Source organism: Labeo rohita, chromosome 16 (genome assembly GCF_022985175.1).
Source record: "Labeo rohita strain BAU-BD-2019 chromosome 16, IGBB_LRoh.1.0, whole genome shotgun sequence".
Taxonomy (NCBI): domain Eukaryota; kingdom Metazoa; phylum Chordata; class Actinopteri; order Cypriniformes; family Cyprinidae; genus Labeo; species Labeo rohita.
In genome coordinates this window covers 28,843,127-28,869,148 of record NC_066884.1, presented here as the reverse complement: position 1 = coordinate 28,869,148, position 26,022 = coordinate 28,843,127, and the positions used below count along the sequence as shown (strand labels likewise).

Sequence of the window (26,022 nt, the reverse complement as noted above, 5' to 3'; positions counted from 1 at the left end):
AAAAAAAACCCAAAGACTCGAAACAGGTGAACTAATTCGAGTACAAAACCTAATAGGATGTTGCACACGCGTGACTGAACAAATCACTCCCCGAGATGACTTGTTCGTCTCGAGTCACATTAAGTGAACAAAATCATTCAAGAACGTGCATCCCAGAGCCTGTGCTACACAAGCTTTTGTGCTTAAAAAGTATACAAATTTTTATTTTTCGAAAAAAAAAAAATTACCGATCGTTTTACTAGATAAGACCCTTCTTCCTCGGCTGGGATCGTTTAGAACCTTTTGAAGCTGCATTTAAACTATATTTTGGAAGTTCAAAATCGGGGGCACAAATGAAGTCCATTATATGAAGAAAAATCCTGAAATGTTTTCCTCAAATACCATAATTTCTTTACGACTGAACACAGAAAGACATGAATATCTTGGATGACAAGGGGAAGAGTAAATTATTTGTAAATTGTTGTTCTGGAAGTGGAGTTCTCCTTTACGAAATAGTGGGTTTACAGTGAATTATCAGAACTATTTCAGCAAGACAGTAATATCGTGGTTTACCTGGAAACTTAACACATAACATCAATTGTACTTATAGGTTGTGGTTCGGAGACCCATGTTGGTCCAAATAACGAAGATTAGAAGCCAACAAAGATACAGTAAAAGCCAAAATTAGAGAAGCAATCCTTGGTAAAATGATGAGCACACAACAAAAGGTTTGAATTGTATTGCTGTGGTTTTGTTAAAAAAATAAAATAAAAATAAGTAAATGAAAAGAATTTTAACCACTGATTCTTCACATCAGCATCTTTCGACAATGAAAACAAAACAAACTTGCTTTAACAGCACAGAACTCAGCGTATTCTCGACATGATGTAAACACACGAATTAGCGGAACTGTTTGTTGGCAGGTCAGACTGTTTGTATTTCGCAGGCACCCGGAGATTATGCGAATGTGTTACCCAGTGACATAGATCGGTAAGAGGCAAAAGATTTGAAAATATGACGACTCCGTTAAAGCGATTCTAAGATGACTATTTCTTTTGAGAGACAATTTATTTATGTATAATAGATAGATAGATAGATAGATAGATAGATAGATAGATAGATAGAAACTAATAAAACTTAATTTCGGGAAAAAAAAAAAAAATGTTACCATTCTTTATATTACTTTGCTTTCTATTAATGCAATTTAGTAAATCACAACTGTCTACAGTCTTCCATTGGGTATACATTATTGGCAGTTAAATGTTAAGTGAGTAATTTACGCCAATGCAAAAGATAACATCTCTGTTTTCATGTCCAAAAACATTAATTTTGTCTTATGTTTCAAAATAAAGTCAGACATGCTCAGTACTGACATGTTTTTTTGTCCGTTTATTTTCGTGAATTGGAATCTGTACAAAGAATTGTGTGTGATTGAAGGTTGCGAAGGCTACATCCCATGCATCCTTCAAATTAAGCTAAATGAAGGACGTTAAAACGAAGGCTGCCTTCCAAGGATCCTTCCGATTGAAACAACCTTCAGTGGCATTTGATGACATGGCAGCTGAAATATGCAGCCTTCGTAGAATGCAGCCTTCTGTTTGAGAAACACACAGATGGATTTTTAGGCAGTTAGGTAGATAGAAAGTAAGTAGAAAGATAAATAGGTATAGGTTTATAGGTATAAATAGACAAATTGGTAAGCAGATAGATAGATAGGTAGATAGATAGATAGATAGAAGATTCATAAAACAATTTTACTTTTCATGAGTTAGTGGTTGGATTCAGGAGTTCCTACTTGATTTCCTGACTGTACTTAGTCTAATTTTCAGGTTATGCGAATTTAAAAAATAACTCTGTATGCTTTACTTTGGAGTGCTAAGTGCCACTAGAAAACAACCTAGTTTACATAAATTAAATCACCAGAGTCATACTCTGTGTTAAAATGTCTGTTCATTAATCAGTTGTTATTGAGCGATTCTTTAATTTATAAAGAGAAATAAAATTGTCGCTTCCTGGGAAACTGGTGCGAAGTATCAATAATAAAAATGGAAGTTGCTGCAACCGGGGAAGCCTGTGGCTCTTTTCTCCTGCATAATAAATGAAGAGCATGCAGACAAAATGCAATAGTAAGCTTTGTCATGTTATGTTGCGTTAGGATGCCTGATGTTTGGGAATACAATCATGTGAGACAGTTATGGGAGGTGATTTATAGACCAGAGAAACAGGTGTGCAGCCATCTTTAGAATATTGTCTCTGAGCTTTCGTTTGCAGTAGCGGTCACACTTTATTTTAAGATCCAGTTCTCGCTATTAACAAACCACATTAACTACGGCTTTTGCTTCAATAAACTCCTAACTTGCGGCTTATTAATACGTAGTAAGGCTGTTGTTAAGTTCAGGTATTGGGTAGGATTAGAGATATAGAATATGGTCATGCAGAATATCTAAGTTGTGTACAACTTAACATTTCAAGTTGACTAAACTTATTTTAAGGCAGCAGGGTAACAAATTATTTTAAGTTAACTTAACAAATTGTGTCTTTTTTTTTTTTTTTTTTACAGTGCACTGTTGAATAATTAGCTTCTAACGTGGATTTACTTATTGTGAAGTTAACGGAATTGTGTGCATTGTAATGTTTGAGGCAGGTGTCATAACAAATGTCAGTAGACCAGAAAGATTTTAAAATAAGCGTTTCATGGTAACGCCGATTGCCTTGTGGGCTGTCCCAAGTTTGAATCCTGGCTTGAGGACCTTTACTGACCCCTCCATGCTCTCTATCACCCACTTCGCTTTCTGTCTCCTCTACACTGTTCTTTCAAAAAGGCAAAAAAAAAAAAAATAATAATAATAGTAATAATGAAATTGTTCGTTCATAAATTTATATGAACCTTCATCCAGTGGAAATACAAATGAAAGACAGAAGACAACAAATTCGGGAAATGTTTTAGTGTTGTCGTGATAATACAATTTTGACTTCGATGCGATCCTGACTAAAACATCTTGTTCATTCTACTGAGCTGATACCACGACAAAAACATAAAACATCAGGAGCCAAAAGTTCTCACTATTAACAAACCATCAACTACGGCTTTTACCTCAATAATATCCTAATTTGCTGCTTATTAATACTTAGTAAGGTACTTGTTAAATTCAGGTATTTTGTCAGAATAGGGATGCAGAATATGGGCATACAAAATAGGTGCTTTATAAGTACTAATAAATAGCCAGTATGTTATTAATAGGCATGCTAATAAGTAACTAGTTACTATGAGGGAAACAAATTATATGATCCCTTGCTGATTTTGTACATTTGCCCACTGACAAACACATGATCAATCATTAAGAAATGATCAGAAAAATGTTTCAAAAAAGTTGTACATTGATTTGCTTTTTAATGAGTGAAATAAGTATTTGACCCCTTCGCAATCATGACTTAGTACTTGGTGGCAAAACGCTTGTTGGCAATCACAGAGGTCAGATGTTTCTTGTAGGTGGCCACCAGGTTTGCACACGTCTCAGGAGGGATTTTGTCCCACTCCTCTTTGCAGATCCTCTCCAAGTCAAGGTTTCGAGGGTGATCTTTGGCAACTTGAACCTTCAGCTCCCTCCACAGATTTTCTATGGGATTAAGGTCTGGAGACTGGCTAGGCCACTCTCCTTCAATCTGTGAACATCTCACATTACCAGATAATCCGTGCCGAACATCGGGACGGATCGAGGTGCTCGACAAGATTTTTGCTCCGATACTCTGGAGGGGAAAATCGGTGCAAAATCAGGCTAAAAATCATGTAGTGTGAGCCCGTCTTTAGTAAAATAGTTGTTAAGTTTAAGAATTGGATATGAATAAAGATTTAAAATAAAGTCTTGCAGAATAAGACATTTAATATGTGCTTTTTAAGTAATAATAAACAGCCAATATCCCAGTAATATTCATGCTAATAACCAACTAGTTAATAGTGAGAATAATGTTACCAAAATTTATATTAACTCACCAAAGTATTTAAAATGAGAAGGGTACATTAAAAAGCATGCATTTTAGGTTAGACTTTAAATATTGATGTTAAATCCACTATTGTATTGTGTATATAAATGTTCTACAGCCTATACACAGCACTAAGTTCAATTACATAAGAAGTAACTGTAAGTAAATTACAGAAAAACAAAAAATAAATAAATAAGAGTAATCCCTTGCTTTACTTTATCAAGGGAAAATAAATTCAATTACAGTAGTAACTAGTTACACCCAACACTGGCCATAAGTCAAGATGGGCATTTTAACATAATTGTGTGTGTATTTCACATTAAAGCGTAATACCTTGTGAACGTCCTATGCTTTTTCTCATTTATGCATGTTTCTTATTCACTCTGCCACAGGTCAGCGCAACTCAGGAAATACGGATTTTATTAAAGGAACACTCCACTTTTTAAAAAAAAAAAAATAGGCTCATTTTCCAACTCTCCTAGAGTTAAACAGTTGAGTTATACCATTTTCGAATCCATTCAGACGATCTCCAGGTCTGGCGGTAGCACTTTTAGCATAGCTTAGCATAGATCATTGAATCCGATTAGACTGTTAGCATCTCGCTCAAAAATGACCAAAGATTTTCGATATTTTTCCTATTTAAAACTTGACTCTTCTGTAGTTACACTGTGTACAAAGACACATGAAAAATGAAAAGCTGCGATTTTCTAGGTCAATATGGCTAGGAACTATACTCTTATTGCGGTGTAATAATCAAGGAACTTTGCTACTGTACCATGGGTGCAGCAGGCGCAGTAATATTACGCAGCGCCTGAAAGTGACTGGCACTAAGTTTGTGTAGATGCAGAGTTGCAACCAACAAAGTTGAGGGCTGCATAATATCATGGTACATACCCATGGTACAGCAGCAAAGTTCCCTGATAATTACGCCGGAATTAGAGTATAGTTCCTAGCCATATCGACCTAGAAAATCACAACTTTTAATTTTCCGTCAGTTTTAGTCCATGATGTAACTACAGAAGAGTCAAGTTTTAAATAGGAAAAATATTGTCATTATATATTGTCATTTTTGAGTGAGATGCTATTGGTCTAATCAGATTCAATGATCTATGCTAAGCTATGCTAAGATGGGCTGAATGGATTAGAAAACAGTAAAACTTAACTGTTTAACTCTAGGGGAGTTGGACAATGAGCCTATTTCCAAAAAAGGTGGAGTGTTCCTTTAAAACACTGTCATTCTTAAAGTACTGGTACTAGTAAAATAAGGAATTCCATTTTTATAATTTATGTGCATCTTGGTGTTTCCCGTCCGCAATTTGTTTATTTATTTTCCTGTGATATCCCAATATAAGCATAAAAATAGGTGGATGGAAACATAGGTAATAACTCCCTAGTGTGGAGCCATGGCTGGCCAGGTAACGGAGTTGCAGTGGATGGTGCTGTCTGCTTGGCCTGGTCACAAGGAGAGCCCATATATGTGTGCGCACATAGATGGATGAGAAATGTGCTCTATTTAGTTTTGGGTAATTTCTAGTCGGTCTAGTCAGGGCAGTCTACAAAACACCCTCCCATCGACCGCAGTCAGATGATCCCTAAAGCATCTTACTCAGACCTCAGTGGAAATGGACTAGCTGTGTATATTTGAAAAAGCACGAACTCGCCTATAACGGAGCGTATTTGTCCTGTGGAATTTAAATTCTTATTGAGAAAACCTCAGGCTGGTGGATTTTAGTTTCATTTTCTATGCCTTTTTGACAAGGCTTGTGCTACAAGAGAAAAAAAGAAAGCGCTCAGCACCCCTCCTCTCCCCAGCTCTTGCGCCCTGTAGCAGCTGTCAGTCATTTCCCCTGCTCCAACGAGTGCCAGCTCTAGTTCATTACCTAAAGCCTCCACGAAGCCAGACCACCAGACTCCGGCACAAAGAGATACGATAGGGCCAGGGACTCTGGAGTAGCTGCTGTGTTATTTGTGTTGCGTCAGAATATTCTACTTGAGAGTTCTTTCTACTTTTTGCCTCCAAGATACAGTATGTGTATTAATGCACCTCTTCCATGGACTAAGCTGAACTTTCTTTTAGCTTTGAGACGGGGGTCTAGGAACTGCATTACAGTGAAGGCATCCATATTGCATAGCAGCAGTGCACAGTGTAACTGCGCCTCTAAGATATGCCCAACCTCTCCATTTGCTATTTTCCTCACTCGACTCTGCGTGCCTGCCGTTTGTTGAATGCTGTTAAATGTTTAATTTCCACCAGATACGGTTGCAGAGAGACACGCTCAAGGACAGGGGTCCAAATACATAAAAACACAGCCAGCTAAATCTCGACGTGTTGCCCTTCGTTATCTGCGAGCGAGATTCGCTGTGGTGTGAAATTTAAGGAAATTATTTCACTCAAGTTCGGAGGGTGTTGAGGGACTATTAGGTCATGATGTAATTGCATGAAATTCGTAAAGGTCTGTGTGTCCCACTTACAAATGAATTCATGAACGCGTGTCTTTGAGTGTAATGCTTAACGCTACAGCATGTACTTTAGATTCACTAAAACGTACACGTTTTTCAGAGCACGATTGCGTTTCAAGTCTGCATAACATGCTGTTAGCAACCCAATATACTTTACTTATGTAATCTGATGTTTATGGGGCTTGGTTTTAGCCATTGGGAAATGTTTGGATCGTGAAATGTGGGTGTTACGTAATAGAATGGTGGAGGTGGATATAGGGAAATAGTTGAAAACTAGGAGGTCCTGCTAGCATGAACCAAGAAGAAAGTTGTTTCAGAGGTGGAGCAAGTTTGTTACATTTCGATTTAAAGATTGCAAAGTTAATTTGGAAGATTACTGGAGTATGTTTTACAAGACAATACTATTTCAGTCTTTATACATTTACAAGAAAGTTCTGTTTCAGCCTTTCTACTTTAACATTTTGCTGTTTATTTGTAATTAATTGTGAAATTTATGAGCTATTGCTGAATTTCAAGATCTACCAGTACATTATTAAAATCAAACATTGTATCTGTAAATATTATTTACTGGACCTGACCTAACATGATTATTTTTATAAACCAATGTTACCAAAGATGAATACATACTGTAACAAATGTTTTGCACCGATATATTATTAATTCATTGACTAACATTAACTAAACTTAAATTAACTGATAACTATGGCTGCTTATTAATAGTTAGTAAGGAGACATTCACTTTCAGAATAAACAATTTACAGATCATTTACTCACCCCCTTGTCATCATGTTCATGTCTTTCTTTCTTCAGTTGTAAAGAAATTATGTTTCTTGCGGAAAACTTTCCAGATTTTTTTTCTCCATATAGTGGTCAATGGTGCCCCCGAGTTTTCCAAAATGCAGCTTCAAAGGGCTCTTGTTTTTAATAAAATAACCGATTATTAAGACCCTTCTTCTTCAGATGGGATCATTTAGAGCCCTCTGAAGCTGCATGGAAACCACATTTTGGAAGTTATATTGAAATCCTCTGACATTTTCTTTTACAAATCCTCATTTTTGTACTTCTAATTCTTGACCGGTGTTTTGTTTTGCTCTCTTCACTGCGTTTCTACATTCGTCACTTCTCACCAGATCTTACGGTACGCCTACGTCCTACAGTACGTCATCTGCTGAAACGCCACTCTCTCGTGAATGCATGGACGACAGTTAGTGGAACCTAGAGATTGTGGTTTATAAAGTTTTAAATATGGATATTTTTTCTACACAAATGCATCAGTTTGCTTCAGAAGGCCTTTATTAACCCCTGGAGCCGTGTGGAGTACTTTTTATGATGGATGGATGCAGTTTATTGGACTCAACACCCATTCACTGACATTATAAAGCTTGGAAGAGCCTTCGAATATAACTCTGATCTAAAATATTGTCATGTATAATAAGGCATTAGTACTTCATAAATACTAATAAACAGCCAGTATGCTAGTAATATGCATTCTAATGAGCAAATAGTTAATAGTGAGTCTCTAAACTGAAGTGTTAATGGTTTTATTTATTTAGTAAGTTACGTTTTGCTTTTATAGTTGGTGTAATATAAAATGTGATGTAATTTGGGGCACAGCAGATGCTTGGTTCACACTGAATTTTGGCAGACTCCTGCAAATATTATGCATACAGTTTTAAGCCATAGCTGCACATTAATGAATTATGGGGGATTCATGTTTCTCAGGAGGAGTTAGTGGTGAACCACATGGCCGCCAAAACCATAGAGAACGTGTGCAGCCGTGAGTCTCAATACGCCCAGGGATTCATCACTGCAGAGGTGGGACCTGCGCTCTGGTATCTGTTCACACACTCCACAGTGGATGCACTCAGGGTCAGCGCTATATCTGTGAGTATTAAGCAAACATAATTCTCATCACTTTAACAGGGTGTTGCAACTGCATCTGTAAGAGTCTAAGCAATAAAGATTTTCTTCTTCATCGTCTTTTTGTCCCATTGAGCCAGTGACAATTACATCAACTGTCCTGGGCGTATTTCAGGACAGTTCTTATTGTCAAGCCCTGATCATACTCACATCAGAACATTCTGAGGTGAATTTATGTTATTCACAGGGTTCGTACAAGGTGCTAAAAGTACTTAATGTACTTGAATTTGACTTTCTGAAATTTAAGGCCTGAAAAACCCTTGAAAATAACAATATTCCTGAAGTGGTACTTGAAAAGTGTTTGAATTATTGAAAGACAGTGTATCTATGAAAATATCACACAAAATTCACACAATTCAAAAAACATCATACCCTTTTCACTTATTTCACTTAATAATCGAGCTAAGTGAATAGTAAGCCTAGTACTGACAGTGTTGTTGAAGATGCGAAAACAGGAACAGATGCTGGAACCGCTCCAACTGAATCAAACTCTTGACTTCGATCATTCATTTCAGTTGATTTACTAACAAAAACCAGATTGAATTAAAAGAGCCATTCATTTTCAATTTCAACATCGCTTATAACAATTTTAAAAAGCACATAGTAATGGGTGAAATAGAATTTTGCGAAACTCAGAATCAGTTAAACCATTACATCGCAAAAAGATTAACTGTTGTGAATCATTTGATTTAGATCAGAACTTTGTGTATTGCGAACAATTTGTTTCAGATTGGGACTTTGGGAGTCATTTGATTTCACAATATGAAGTCCCGATTTAAATCAAATGATTCGCAATACGTAAAGTTCCGATCTAAATTATTTGCGATGCACGCTTCGAGTCATTATTCAGATTGGGTCTTCAGAGCATGGATTGCGAATCATTTGATTTAGATCGGAACTTTGGAGCAGGTTCTTGAATCTTTTGCTTTAGATTGGATCTTCGTATATTGCGAATCATTTGATTTAGATCGGAATTTTGCGTTTTGTGAATTATTTGTTTCATTCATTGCATTCAAGGCAATTTTGAATCATTATTTGTTTAGCAGAAATGGGTCAATATATTGCTGGGTTTGTACCATAATTGGCCTGTATCCTGTGAGTAACACCCCAGTAAGCATGGATGTCATTTCTTAAATTTATGTTGCAGCACATTCTGTGTGTGTCTGTGAAGGACAGATGAAAGCTATTCTACCCATTTTAAAATAAGATAAGAAATACTTTTAAGTGCATTTTTTTGCATCATTGTGAACAGCTAAATATTTCATGGTTGTCTCTCTTTTTTTTTTTTTTTTTGTATTAGCATTCTTTTGTAATTATATATGCATGAATCTTTTTGTGGTTTACAATGGCTGTGTACAAGAATGAGTAACTTCCGGGAATGTTTTTTTTTTTTTTTTTTTTACATAAAGTTCATGATACTGTGGTTGGCTGTTTCCTTTTTTAACCTCATCAAAGATGATCAAACATTTTTAACCTTTAGATAAAAACATTTATGTTCCTTTTAAATATTATGTAACAGTATTCAGCCCACCTCCACCCACCTGTCTTACCTTTATCTGCCCCTCCAGGCTCTGTGTAAAATAACACGCCAATCTGCGGGGGCCTTCCAGAGTGTGATTGACAAGGTGGGATTACCCAGCATCCTCAGTTGTCTGGTGTCAGGAATCAGCCGTGTCCAGCAACACATGCTCACTATGTTCGCTGCCATGTTGGCATCAGGAGCACATTCCCACAGACTGGTACAGGACCGGGTATGTACAATACATACAAACACATGGAAAAAATAAAAAAGAAGTTGCCTGAATTATGGATAAGTGCCACCTTAGAGTGTAATTATTTATACATCTTAAATGGCAGAATTTGATTATCCAAACATAGTTGTATTTTCTGCTTTCTTAAATGTAAATAAATAAAAAATAAATAAAACATTTCAGAAGTACACATCTACAGTATATAAACATTTTCAAATGAACTGTACTTGCACAAGTATATTTATATTTATTCTCAGGATGCCAGTGTCCAGACCAAACATTCCCCAAAACATTTATAGCAGGTTTTCTAAAGTATTCATGTAAACCAAGTGTGTACAATCTTAATAAATAATTCTATAGTTTATCAGTCTTGGCAATGTTGAGGATGAGGTATTGGGATTTGGCATGGCTGCATAATTCATAGTTATCAGAAATATACAAACATGTTTTTATATATTTAATTATTAATAAAGTGGTGGTGTGAAAGAAACATGCACCTTAATGATTGATGTGTTTATTTTCTCTCATGTTTAAGATGGTGTTTGGTTTATTTTTTTTTTATTATTATTATTTTTTGCATTCTTTCACTTTTAATGAGTGTGTTAAAAATAGTTGAGAAGCATATCAGTAGGGAAACAGGAAAGGACGAGTGTGCTGTGTTGCCTACAATTCAGTTGCACACAGCAGTTCTAGCATGTGAAGTCCTAGGTGAGATTTCTTTGAGTTAAGTTTGGAGCAGGGGAGCATCCGTGCAATTGCCCTGAGAACATGGTGTTTTGTACTTCCTGTACAAAGAAACCCAAAGGACACTGCTCAGATTTTACACACCTTGTTGCATTCCGAGTGCGTTTATGACAGCACTTACGCTTACACCGCTCTCTGCCACTGTCTCTGTTTTTCTGTTGCTGACTATTAGTTCTCTGCACTTTTTCTCACTCCCTTTTTCTTTTCATTCTTACAGTATTTCTCTCCCTTATCCTATTTTCATATTTCTCTCTCCTTTTAATTATTTTCATTAGAAAAATAAATAAATTGATTAAAAAATCGACAGTGCTATTAATAGACCATTATAGAGACGTCATCTTATCGATTCATGTTATTACATTTTGTACAACAATTCACACCGTAATGGTTGGTTGAAGGCAACTGTAACACTATAAATAAAATACCCCACTGTATCTCAAATAGGAGTATGCTTCAAAGTAATACTGTCACTACTTTAATAATAATATACTACGTGTTCTTTTTGCTGTCAAAAATAGTTTGCTTAAAGCAAAAGTCTTAGGGAGGCCAACATTATGTTGGAATGGTAGGAAAATTATGTAAATATGTTTTATTAAAATGTAGGCTTGTTGAGGTCTTTAACAAGATGAAACATTCATGAAATTATTTCGTTTTGCGAACATAACATTTTAAAGCAATAGTTCACCCAAAATTAATACTTTGTCAGCAACTCACCCTCATGTTGTCTAAACCTGTATGACTGTGGAATGCAAAATTCTAAATGTATTTATTCATTGACATTTCCTAAATGAGTACTGGGGTTCCAAGCTTCAAAATGACTAAGTATAAGTTAGTGGTTCTTTGTTTGTGCATTAATCTTTAAGTGCATTTAAGTGCATGAATGTTTTGCCAATCATTATTACATATTCGGGTCTTTAGCGACCCGGACCTATATATCCAGCATGGATGGATCTTTAACTTATGCAATAGCAAAAAACTCTCTTGATATTTTAAGAACAATTACAGAAGAATAAAATAAAGCATATTTGTTACCTTTTGTTAATGTCGCCATCATCCTCAGAGCGCAATTCCACAGTACATTCAGCATCTGGTTCATATTTGCGATCTCAACCGTATTCTCAAAAGTGTAATTTTTAATGACTTCAAAATCAATATTTTGATCCCTGGCAGCTTATTCACCACATCCACCATCAAACAACAGTGACATTTATATTTTATTGCGTACAGTAATTGCTCTGCAGTAAAGCCATTCAAACCAGTTCAGTTTTTGCTGATGATATTATTTTGTTTTATGCCTGCGATAATTATAAGTTAAACATCACGTCATTATTGTCCATCAAACAGTGCCACCTGGAGGAATAAATGTGAATTGTGTGTATCTGTAACGAAGCGAGGGGAGACGGAAAGTGGGCGGAACTAAATGCAAAGCTTTATTTCTAAACAAAGACATGGTCATAAACAGGCAGGGTCAGACAACAGGTATGTTAGAGCAAGACACGAGTAATCCATAAGGCAGGCAAGGGTCGATCAGCGGTGAACGTAATCCAGGAGCTAGGCAAAAGAGTAATCCGAAAAACGTGCGAGAGATCCACAGGGCAGGCTGCGAAACAGACAAAATGAGAAGACTAGGCGAGAATACAAAACTCAGAAAACCAGACTAGACACATGATAACTTGGAGATGGCTCCGTACGGCAACTAACACACAGAGAGTGCTAAACGTAGTCCAATACTCGGCCCCTAGCAAGAGGAAGTGCTTATATACAGTGTCTGATTGTGTGCGTGTAATCAGCGCAATGGATGATGGGGAATGTAGTCAGGGGTGTGGTGCAACAGTCTGTGTAATGTGAAATGGCAAGGTGACCTCTGGTGGTGAGCATACTGGCATATAGGACCAGATTCTTGACAGTGTTGAGTCATTAGATATTTACATATTTTTGCGCACGGAAAATATACTTGCACTATTACATACCACGGGTTTGTAGTGACCCTATACACTTTTCACAAAAAATTAATCAAAACAGATATTATTTTATATTTTATTATTTTGTTCTTGTTATAATGTATATCTGGGGTCGGCAAGTAGGTTTAGCGTCGGGCCAAAAAAAAAAATGCCACTAGATGGCGGTCCAGAACATAGTCAAAGGATAATTTAAGAAATTAATTGATGAAAAATGCAGCTACATAGGCAACACTTTGACTTACATTTACTATATATTGGTTGTAAGATGGCACAACTAAACATTCTTAGTTCGTGACAAGCAATTCAGCTGTCCACACCAGACGTGAGTCACGTGACCCCACAGCCATTCAGAATCGCAGAATTGCACTGCACTCTTAACGAAATAGTTGTATATCTTTTTCATGAATCATAAACCTTTTTAACATTGTTAAAACTAAATATTGAATGACTTTGTCATGGAAAACACTTGTTGGTTTGCAGTTTTAACATGTTTGCATACATTTATTTTCAAGATCTGAGGTTGCTGTTGTTGCTTTCAGCATGGCTATAAATGTCACACAAAATCATATTCAAACTCACATTAGACACTTTTAACATTGAATAAAGCACATAATCAGTACCTGAGATTATAACTGTCATAGTTTGTGTTGTTGTTCCAGCTGCGACGTTGCAGAAATAGAAACTGTTTTTAAAATAGGAATTTTGTGTGTCGCCATCATGGGTAGTTAGGACAAAAACTCAAAACTTCTAACTAACTCATGGCTAGTTAGGACAACAACTTTTATCGTGTGTCCTGGCGTCGCGTAATAGGAAGCGGTGTTATATCGTAAGATGTGCACCCTTTACACGGTGTGCGTGATCGCGAAATCGATGGTAAAAGTGCTTAACAGCAAGAACAGCAAGCACTTCAAAGGCGATTGGATTAAATTGTAACTGTTGGTGGCATGACAGATCTATTTCAGAACCAGCCGCTATCAAAATAATCTGACTGTGGGTGCGGGCCAGATTGCTGGCGGGCTGGTTTTGGCCTGTTGCTGACCACTGCTGTATATAATGAATAGACTGAGAAATACTAAGAAAGTTGATGTCAAACTTAAAAAAAAAAAAAAAAAAAAAAAAAAAAAAAAAAAAATGACGTCCCGGGTCGCTAATGACCCGAGGTATGCATTTAAGGGTTAAACGTTCTGTGAAGCATCTTATGTAATGAACAGACTGCCATTATTCATTGGAAATCTTGGCATCTTTATAAGTATGTAAGAGAAGTAGTTGTGTCTGATTTCTGAATGAATTATCATTATCATATATCATATATCATTATCCAATAGATGTTTCATCCTGTTCACAGAAAAAAAGCGGTCTGAATGATTTGTTTTTAAATCTGACTGATCTAGTTCTTGAATTTAAATCTAATTAATACAGACAAGCCACTAGAGTGAAAGATTATCAGTAGACACATTTTAAAAGTGTTGGTTTCTTCATTAAAAAAAAGCTATACTACCATCAATCTTCAGATGACTTGTAACATAAGTGCAAGTGTTTTTGAAAGAGCCCCCCGGTTCTCATTCACTTTCATTATACTGAATAAGTGAGGAAGCTGTACAAAAATTAAAGGATTAGTTCACTTCCAGAACAAATAGTTATAGATAAATAACTCACCCCCTTGTCATTCAAGATGTTCATGTCTTTCTTCAGTCGTCAAGAAATTGTTTTTTGAGGAAAACATTTCAGGAATATTTCCCATATAGTGGACTTCTCTCGTGCACGATCATTCATTTTCTTAAATATATTAATATTTATACAGTTTTTAACCACAAATGCTGGTCTTGTCTAGCTCTGCTATGCGCATCTGTCCAGTTCAAGACAGTTAGGGTAGGTTGAAAAACTCCCATCTCATTTTCTCAACCAACTTTAAAATTGTTCTACATCACTGCAGAAGTACCGACCCCGTGTTTACAAAGTGAACATGCAAAGATCAAATGCCCTTTAAAAAAAAATAAAATAAAAGGTTAATCAGCAATGTAGGATTATTTTGAAGTTGGAGGAGAAAATGAGATGGGAGTTTTTTGAGTTTTTTGTTGCATTTGAACTGTATTTTGGAAGTTCAAACTCCTGAAATGTTTCCCTCAAAAAAACATAATTTTCTTTACAACTGAAGAAAGAAAAACATGAGCATCTTGGATGACAAGGGGGTGAGTACATTATCTGTAAATTTTTGTTCTGGAAGTGAACTACTCCTTTTAACCATGATGAAATCTTGTATAGTAGTTACCAGCAACACTGTTGGCATCTATGATTCATGTTTTGTAGCTTTCAACCAAAAACCTTGAGATGAAATGCATGTTTGCAATATAATGGGGAAAAAAACAAAACAAAACAACAACAACAACTATAGATATGATATAGTAATAGTAATATGTGCATGTGACTTGCAGTAAAAAAAGCAAGTATGTAGTGTTTGAACTCGTTACATTATTTACATTATGGCATTATAGCCCAATTCTGATAATGTCCTTATGTTTGACCGTAACCCTCAAAACAAGGGTGCCAGTGAAGCAGCAGTTTGGCATTTCAATGTGAAGGAAAAGCTGCATAAAGTGCAGTATGCTTTATTTATTTATTTATTTATGTATTTATTATTTATATATTTATTTATTTTTTATAAGTTCTGCCAATAAGTTTTTGATTTCTTTCAGTTTGGCACACACACTTTGTACATCCTGTGCCATCTCTCTCTGCGTTGCGTTATTGACAGCCTGTATAATTCTTAGTACTGGCAGCACTTCATCGGTCAACAACTTTGAGATCGGACCATTTTTGTTCGTCTCAGCAACTATACAGTGTTCTGAAGCAGCTGCGTTGACAGCCGCTGTGCCTCACTGCCACTCAGCATTCTTTCTTTTGTTAGTAACACCTGCAGAAAGACTGGCAGAAGAGTTTTTTTTTTTTTTTTTTAATTTCCTTTCTCTCTCTCTAGTCTGTGGTTTTTCAGTTGTTTTAAATTAATTGAGAAATATGGATTTTGAGATTTTTAATTTAATTCATTACATTGTGTTTATTCATAACTATAGTGATATTGTTTATTTTTTTATAATGGAGGTGGAACTAATTTCTTTACAAAAAGCTAAAGTGTGTACTGTAATTTCTGTCAGTATTGTTCCACACTGTCATTCAAAAGTTTGGGGTCTGAAAGATTTTTATTTATTTATTATTTTTTTTTTTTTTATGTGTGTTTTGAGAAGCCTTTGTGTTTAAGAAGTAATTTATACTCACCACAGCTGCATGTATTTGATTAAAATCAGTGGTAATTTCATTGACGAATAATTTTCGTCATAATTTTTGTCAGCAACATTTTTTCATCAAAGAAAACGAGACGACAACTAAACAAAAAACTTAAGTGTAAAAAGTGTGACAAATGCATTGACTGTTTTAAAGGGACAGCAGCCTAATTTAGTTGCTATTGTCTGTGGTGTTGATGTTCATAAAGCAACAAAAGAAAGACCGAAAATCACTCACTGCTCTTGACTGAATCACTTTAGTAGCTCTAATGAAGATTCATCTGAATGTATTTATAGAAATAAATATGTGTGCTTGAAAGAATGAAGAATGTGGTTATAACAATTTGTTATAAAGAATGCATAATTAGTCTGTATAACCATTGGTATTTCATTGAAAAGAAGACCATGTTCTTGTTTCTTTATGAGAACTAGTTTCATTTAATTTTACATGTTGCGTATCACAGCAGTTGAATCTGTATCTACTATGATAAAACCTTAATATCAAACCTATACAATGAGTTTGGTAATTTTAGAGAAATGCTTAATAAATGCATTACACTGTAACTAAAACCATTCGATTTCAAAATCTTATGATGTTTAGTAGACTAAAACTAGACTAAAACTAAAACAATTCAGATGACTAAAATATGACTTAAAATAAATGCCATTTTAGTCAAAAGACTATGATTAAGACTAAATCAAAATTTGCTGTCAAAACTAAAACTGATTAAAATATAGTAAAAACTGTAAAATTATATTAATTAATAATTTAAAATAAGAATTTTTTTTTTTTTTTTTTTTTTTTTTTTTTCTGTGATGGCAAAACTGAATTTTCAGCAGCCATTTTTCCAGGCAGTTTCACATGATCCTTCATAATTCACTTTAGTATTTTGGTTTGGTGCTGTAGTTGTGCTACTTAAAATTTTGCTTACTAAAAAGTATAAATAAAAACATTTATTTAAAATATAGATCTTCTGTAACATGAAAAAAAAAAAAAAAACTTTATACTCACTTTGAGCAATTTTAGTTTCTTAGGGGAATAAAAAGGTAACATAAGGTGTCCTTGTTACACGTTACATGTACTTACTATTATAATAACAATTAATTATGCATAATTACAGGCAATTTGAGTAACTCTAAGCCAAACATGTACTATATGTAGTTATGTAGTTAATTAATAAAAAAAAAAAAAAAAAAAAAAAAAAAGAAATGTGAGTGGAAATACCACAACAAATGATGTCCAGTCTTTAAAAGGAATTATAATTTGCAAGCAGTTCCTCATACTATTCTTTTAAAAAGTTCAACATTTCACAAGTTTCCTAACCTGTTTTTAGAAACTGGCTGAAACTTCTAGATTTAGCCAGCAGCCCGCGAAGCAATGCAGGCCACGCAGCGTGTCAACAATGGAAGCAACATTGTACGACGTCTCCATTTTGCTCTTTATCTGAGGCAGTAATCAATCTGCAAATGGGCTGTAGAAATTGATTTAAATGCCACTGTATACTGCCTTCAAGGCCCTCTCAGATTAACAATGCTAATTTTCTTTGACCTGTATTCATTTGCATGTAAATTTCCAATTTGACTCTGAATATTAGGGGGAGAAGAAAAAACAAAAAAAAAAAAAAATCTTTTGACTGCCTAAAACTTACTGGATCACCTCTGGACCAATTATAAACTGCTGTGGATTTCTCTGCTTAATTTCCCTGACGAATAGAAGTCCAGAACGCGGCGTGTTTATTCATACATTGTCTAGCATAGAATTTAAATTTCAATGAAGCGCCGAGCGACTGGGCTAATTGGGTAAGGAAGTGCCGCAATCTCGGAGTGCAGCTTGGAATACTGTTGATGTAATTACGATCCATGCCGAAAGTACAGTTGGTGCGTTTGAAATTAATTAACTCCCCTTCTCGAGCTGTAGTTAATCCTAATGTTTCGGATTGTTTTGCTTTTGACAGCTCCCCCCCAGTTATGCTGATAGTGAAAGTTAATCAATTCCTCCTGATTTGCTGCCCACTAAATGCTGTGGAACTCATTAGCTTATTAACCTCTGTTTTATATCAAGTGCATTTTGGGGGGCTTTTCCATCCCCTCCAGCACCTCGCTGTGTAAGTGATAGCACCTGTCAAATTACTGTCAGACAATTGGGGCTTATGCCACACTAAATGTCCAGAGACCTCCCGGTCTTTTTAAATGATGCATGTGCGCTAACAAGACCGCGCTAACGGCTTGAACGCCTCTTTGCAGGACTTTGTTATGAAGATAATCCGCTCTCTGGAGAGTCCGTCTTCAGTCATCCGTGCCAAGGCCTTCCTCGTGCTTCTGCAGGTCCTTATGAACAACAGAGAGATGCTTCTGCTCTGCTGTAACTCCAGGTAAACACTCTACACAATGAAATCCCATCAACCAGCTGTGCAGGATACATCGACAGAGCACGCGCATTATAGATCCGGTGAAATGCTTCTGTTCCTCAATAGCGCTGAGAGCCAAATATACACGGAACGGTAAACAAAGACACGGGCACAAAGGAAAAAGAGGGATAGATGTTCCTCTTGTGCCCCGTATCCGAGTACAAACACATCATAAACCACACTACCACAATACAATACGTTCCACATATGAATCAGAAAGAGACCGTCAGGGAGATGGAGGTATGGAAACGCATGGACTAAATCAATATCATATATGTTTCATAAATGGTTGGTAGAGAGATGCATGAGAGGAAAGGAAACTCCAGTGGGTCTGTTGCTCCACTGGACAGTAGCTGTTTTGGTTAAAGATTTGTAAGAGTTTCAGTGACTTTTCTGACTGCAGAAGTTTCACAAAAGTCAGCAGAAAGCTCAGTAGATTTCCATACATCATTCATACTAGTTTAAACCGCTCTAGTCCCATTGCATGTATGGTTAATAAAGAATTTGGCAAATTTATTTAATGCATATTCAGTTACCAGTTAAGAAGTGCAGCTTTACTTAACACATTACGCTCTCAGAGAAAGAAAAAAAGTAACTTTGGGGTGCAGCAGCTCGAGGGAATATCTTTGTGCCATATTTTTTTTTTTTTTTTTTTTTTTTTTTTTTTTACAGCTCAAAGGTTCATAGTAGAATGTTAAGGATACATATCACTACTCTTAAGTCAAGTTAACTTTATTACTATAGTGCTTTATACAATATGGATCATGTCAAAGCAGCTTTGCAGTGAATTTGTCCTTTGTGTCAGTATGTCATAAATAGAACAAGGCATCAGTTTATTGGCAAAGATTTGTTGCTCACGCCGTGCTGCATCCAGAGTCACTGTTTATAAAAGGTTTTATTGTCCGATCGTGTCCGGTGCAGGCAAGGTGTAAATCCATACATTTTGTGCCAAGTGGTTTACTTAATATTCCCAACCAGGCAACCTCTACGTAATGGAAAATACACAGATGAGCTGAAAACACAAGTAAACATGTATTATGGAGTTTAGTGATCTCTACTGAGATATTCTGCTAAAAAAAAAGTGCAGTTCAGCCATTTTTTTTTTTTTTTTTATGGCTGTAAACCATACGAGTTGACATTCTCTTGATTTGTGCTTAAGTGCAATAAAATATTTGAGTAAAATAATTATAATAAATAACTGTTTAAAGGGTTTTTGATTATGGTTTTAGTTTTTTACTTTTAGTTAGTGTGTAATGTTGCTGTTTCAGCATAAACATCATCTGCAAAGTTACAATGCTCAAGTTCAATGCAGAGGGTTTCTTTTACAGAATCTGCTTTTTAAGGCCTGCAACAAATGGCTAATAGGGACATTGGCTTTTTCCTGCGTTTGTGACATATCAAACCCTTAAATTTACATAAACCCTGCCCCAGGGAACAAGCAACAAAGGGGGCAGGGAGCAACATTAATTACCTGTAATGGTAATAGGCATGACATATCCAGACAATGTGCACTAGGCAGCTAGCGAATCAAAACACACTAGGCCAGCTAACCAATCTGAGCTCATTTCACATTGCGAAGGCAACAGACCGTTTTCATGAGAACGGGTACAGTGGTATAGATTTTTTTTTTTTTTTTAAAAAGGAATGGACATGTTACAGTGCACCACATAAACACATATCATGCCTCTGAAAATATGTGATTGACCACACCTTTAAAGGAGTAGTTCATTTCCAGAACAAAAATTTACAGATTATGTACTCACGCCATTGTCATCCAAGATGGTCATGCCTTTCTTTCTTCAGTCGTAAAGAAATTGTTTTTTGAGGAAAACATTTCAGGGATTATCTCCATATAGTGGATTTCAGTGGTGCCCGGGAGTTTGAACATCCAAAATGCCGTTTCAGTGCAGCTTCGAAGGGTTCTAAACGATCCCAGCCAAGGAAAAAGGGTTGTAACTAGCAAAAGTCATTTTCTAAAAAAAAAAAAATAAATAAATAATAATAATAAAATAAAATGTATATACTTTTTAACCTCAAATGCTCGTCTTGTCTAGCTCTGCCGTGCACATGCACACTCTGTGTGATCCAGTTCAATACAATAAGGGTAGGTCAGAAAACTCCCATCTCATTTTCTCCTCCAAATTCAAAATCATTCTACATCGCTGTTTTACCTTTTTTTGTAAAGGGTGTTTGACCACCTTTGCATGTTCACTTTGTAAACACTGGGTTGGTACTTCTGCATCGTTGTAGGATGATTTTAAGTTGGAGGAGAAAATACGTTTTTTCGACATATCCTAAATGTATTGACCCGGATTACACAGAGTATGCATGCGCATGGCAGAGCTAGACAAGATGAGCATTTGAGGTTAAAAAGTAAATACATTTTTACTTATGTATTCATTTTTTTTTTTTTTTTTTAGAAAATGACCGATTGTTTTGCTAGATAAGACCCTTATTCCTCTGTGATTGTTTAGAACCCTTTAAAACTGCATTTCAACTGTATTTTGGATGTTCAAACCCACGGGCACCATAGAAGTCCACTATATGAAGATAATTCCTGAAATGTTTTCCTCAAAAAACATAACTTCTTTACAACTTAAGAAAGAAAGGCATGAACATCTTGGATAACAACGGGGGTGAGTACATTATCTGTAAAACTTTGTTCTGGAAGTGAACTACTCCTTTAACTATTAATGTGCAGCTCTGTGTAAGAGTTTATTCATTTTGACACCAGTTTGCTTCAGTTCTAAGCAGTTGTACAGAAAGCAGCGATGACGTTCATTATTCAACTCAGTTCAACATGTAATTCAGCTGTAAAGCAGCTTTACAAAAAGGAGCAGTGCCATCATTCAGCTTAATTCAGTTTAAGCTTTGTTTGGGTAGTTGATAAAAAGTTCTGCTGCAGAAATTAGAGTGTATACATGAAATTCAGAGATGATAGATTTGCTCTAAATGCAGCATGAAAACTTAAATAGATGAGTATTATTCTCTCATCCCTCAAAGCTCTCTCTGCTGCCAATGTCATTTTCTCATACAGGTGCATTTTAAAAATAATTAAATATCTTAAAAAAAAAAAAAAAAAAAAACTTTTTTTTTGGTAACTTATTTCAAAAACTGAAACTTTCATATATTCTAGATTCATTACATGTAAAGTAAAACATTTCAAAAGTGTTTTTATTTTGTAATTTGATGATTAGAGCTTACAACTCATGACAGTCAAAAATCCAGTATCTCAAAACATTAGAATATTTCCTAAGACCAACTAAAAAAAAAAGAATTTGCAAAACAGAAAAGTTCAACTTCTTTAAAGTATGTCTGTTTATGCACTTAATACTTGGTCGGGGCTCCTTTAGTACAAATTACAGCATCAGTGAGGTGTGGCGTGGAAGCGATCAGCCTGTGGCACTGCTGAGGCTCTGTTGAGCCTTCAGATTTTCTGTATTGTTGGATCGACTGTTTCTCATCTTTCTCTTGAAAATATCCCATAGATTCCATATGGGGTTCAGGTCAGGCATGTTGGCTGGCCAGTCAAGCACAGTTGTATCATGGTCAGCAAACCACTTGGAAGCAACCATTTTTGTGGTTTTAAAGAACAAGAGATATTTATACTGTAGGGATGGTCATTTAATGAAACTCATGTAAATATTCTAATATTTTGAGATACTGGATTTTTGACTTTGATGAGCTATAAGCTCTAATCATCAAAATTAAAACAAACAAACATACAATAATTGAAGTTTAAAGTTTATTTACTTTTCTGCTTAGTAATACTGAGATTGAATTATAGCAGCAAGTACACTGAAAGATAAAATTGCACGAAAAAACATAAAATACAAAAACACCTGAAAAAATATAAAAACAAAATTTCCAGAACATTCAGTAATAATACTCCAAAAAATAATAATAGATATACATTTGCACATATATACAATTGATTATTTTAATAGTTTTATTGACTATTGATTAATCCGTTTTACTACTTCTGTGTACAGTATTTTTATATACTGCATATAAGCTCAAAATCAACTGCAGGAGCATTTTTCTGTTCACTGCAGATGCTGTGAAAGTGTGTTTAAAATGATGACAAACGTTACAATTGTTCGTCACCATCTGCCGGTCTGCCTGACAGCGTCTGATGCATCATGTCAGTGCTAGCCAGCAGAGCATGTGCTGTAAATATTTCTGCAACTGACCAGTGAAGTAATAAGGAAACTACACTCACTGCATGCTGTAATTTGACTTGCATTCAATATAAAGAAATATTATAGAACTGTATCAAATATATAACAAACTACACATTTCTAAAACCATTTCCTATATATATTATTATTATTATTATTCTCTTGTCTGCAGAACGTAAGAGAATACATTTTGAGTTCTGTTTTTGTTTGTTTTTGCCCTATACAATGGAAGTCAATGGTCACTAAAGCAGTTTGGCAACATTCTTCAAAATATCATCTTTTGTGTTTTGAGGGTGAAAAACATTTATTTATTCATTCAACATTTATTTAACTATCCATTTTACTTATTTTAATTAAACCAAGTGAAATTTATATTAAACAAAAATAAAATACAGTAACTAAAATGTATTGGTAATGTAAAATATTTCTTAAAGGTGAAGCATACCCCACTGTAATGTGCAGAGGCCACTGTAAGTGACACATTAATAATAGATTTCCCTGAAAAAATCTGAAACTTTGTGGCACTTTCAAAACAAACCTAATAATAATAATAATAATAATAAATAAAATCACAATACCATTTCTAGAAAATTGGTTTCCCTAATCCAGCTCCTTTTGGCTTTGTAGCAGATTGGCTTGACCTCTAACTGTGAAACCAATGACAGAAACAGGCCGACCAATTTAAAACCCGTTACTTTTTCCATCACTGAGTTTCTTTCCTTGAATCTTACATAAGAAGACTGGATCTTGAAACTGATCTCATTATTCCTTTTGTATGTACATCTTCAGAATACAACCGGTCATTTTCTTTAATCATCTTCTCCTAATTCATTTATATTTAATTTGAAGCCAGTCTTGAACAGCTGAAGCTCCTAATTGGCCTCATCACTGTCTTACAAACACAGGATGTCTGTCATCACTAGCGTTTCCTCTGCAACAAGCCCAGGAACGAGATGTGCTCTCTCTTCTTGCACTCTCTCTCTCTCTCTCTCTCTCTCTCTCTCTCTCTCTCTCTCTCCTCATCGCTCTCTCTTCCTCATTTTCTCCATGTACCTCCGAGTCCAAGCAGTGCCGCACTGATGGAGTGTGTCAGGACTGACCCAGCGTTCCATCTCCCAGAGTGAGAGCGTTTCTTCGCTGTTCTCATAAACACTTCTCTAATTAGCTGTGCGGCGTCTGCTGCATGCAGCCCTGTCAGATGAGTGCTGCAGCCTGCCTCAGACGTGTCAAACCGGACACGTTGTGCCCAGCCCCTCTCTGGTCTGAGCAGACACATGGAGTTCTCCCAGCTCCCAGATAAGGGGATGTTTTTAACTCAATGAGACGGCAGCAGAGCTCAGAGGTAGTGAGGAGATGTCTCTGTTCTAGGATTGGTCCTCTGTAGGTTTCTGATGGAGGAGGGGTTGGAGCTCCGCTGGAGTTTTTAATTTGAACGTTGAGATAAGAATGTTTCATTTTAGAGACCGCAGAAATGGCTTGGCAGAATATCTGCATTGTAGAAAACAGTTTTATAGCAGTGGTGATAAATATTAACCGCTACTGCTGTTAACTGATAATTCTAACTCCATTATACTTTAACAATGTGTTTGGGGGATATTATTCATATTTGTTGTGCTTCCTTTGAGCTTCACAATGAAAGCTTTATGATTTAGGTCTGTTTTATGGACTATGTCTCGTACAGCTGAGTTACCGATGAGGATAATATTCCGCAGGATGGAAAGTCAGTAGGTTGCTAGAGTGTTCTGGGTAATTTTAAGTGGTTACTTGTTTAAACTGAGAAAAAGCCTACCCAAAAAACTTCTGATTTTCTAGCTTTTGCTTGGTAAAGGTGCAGTTACATTTGAGAAATTTCACAGGTGAAAAATTGCTATTGTCAGTTTGAAAAACAAATTGCCAATTTAAACACGAGCAAAACGAACTGTGAAATTTCACTGAGCAATAGTAAATGCAACTGCACCTTATTGATTGTTGTAGATCTTAACATTTAGTTAACATACAGTTAACTGCTGTTGGGATTTCCACTAATTATAGTTTATTTGAAATCGGAATTGTGGCTTCTCAGTGTACTGCGTTGTGCGAATTGAAGCACAAAAATATAGCTGCAAGCAGCAATTACCAGGGTTCAAGTGCTTTACGGCATTTAAGCACATGTAAAAGACATGATTTAACAAGCCTGTAACCACCTAAATCAATGATTTAAAAATGCCATTTGCCATTTTTGGCAAATCCAGGTAATATATCATAGAAATATGTATTTTAACGTTTATAACTGTTACAGCGCCAGCTGTGGTCCGATTTCCGTAAAACTTTGCATGTGCTCACCAGGTTTCATGAAGTTTTGAGTTTTCCTTTAGGCTTTATAGGATTTTGGGTACATTTTGACAGGTCCCTTTTCTAAACGACTCCATTATATATTCCCAAAGGGTAAATTTCAACATTGTCTTTGATAATTATTGACCTAGAGAATCCAGAGAATTGTACTGCAGTGTTTTTTTTTTTTTTCTCCAGGTTGAGCCAAAAACCTAGGATTAGTTCGCAAAAGTTTTTTTTTTTTTTTTACATCTTCTGAATCATTTAACAAACGATTTGATTGACAGCAGTGGTTCTAGAAGCAAAGTTGTCCAGAATGAGGGGTTCTATCGTATGATACGAATTTTGCGTGTGTGAAAAAAAACATGCAATGTACAGTCATTTACACCATGGAAAATGTGATAGCGCCCCCCCAGTGGCTAATTCCTTTTTAAATTTTTTACAGACCTTTGGGGCCATGAGTCAAATAGGCCCACCGAGGTTCCTTCCAATCGGCCTCCGTTAACCTTGTCTAATAGGTGCTCAGACTTCATCGGCCAATGGCGACCATGTATTTTTGAGATGTGCAAATGTCCTTATAGACACTTGTGGCAATCTGGGCCAAGACTGTGCACAGCGATTTTCAGTATTCAAATATTACAAATTATATATTCAAATATTCAGATATAGCATGATTATGTTTGGCTAGACAGTGGTTATTGTGGTTGGAAGTGTTAATGGGAAACGTTTCTAAGAAATGTCCTAAGAACAAATCTATATAGACAAACTAAAACGAAAATATAGTTAGTCCTCCTGAAATTGTAAGTGTAAGATGTACTGTTTTGTTGATAATTAGAAGTCCTCACATAATCAGATTTTCTGATGAATCTGACTTTCCGTTATACTTTTTAAGTCTAAGTTTTTTATACTGTAAGTTGCTAACTGCAGCTATGTTGCTACCTCTATATGGACGAAAGTATAAAACAGACAGAAGTATATAAATAACCAACTAGTCCAACAAACCCCCAAAAGACTGTATGTATGAAAAGTACATGTGCATATGACAGATGGCA

General features: G+C 35.7%; 1 protein-coding gene across 4 annotated transcripts in view; it reads left to right on the top strand.

The window, feature by feature from the left end:
- Window positions 1-26,022, top strand: part of ulk4 (unc-51 like kinase 4) — a 225,012-nt gene that overhangs the window by 60,155 nt on the left and 138,835 nt on the right. For all 4 annotated transcript variants that reach the window (XM_051131060.1, XM_051131061.1, XM_051131059.1 and 1 more), the window contains 3 exons: window positions 8,143-8,304; window positions 9,909-10,091; window positions 18,316-18,443. In XM_051131060.1, coding sequence (XP_050987017.1) covers window positions 8,143-8,304; window positions 9,909-10,091; window positions 18,316-18,443 — 473 coding nt within the window. The remainder of the gene's footprint in view (window positions 1-8,142; window positions 8,305-9,908; window positions 10,092-18,315; window positions 18,444-26,022) is intronic.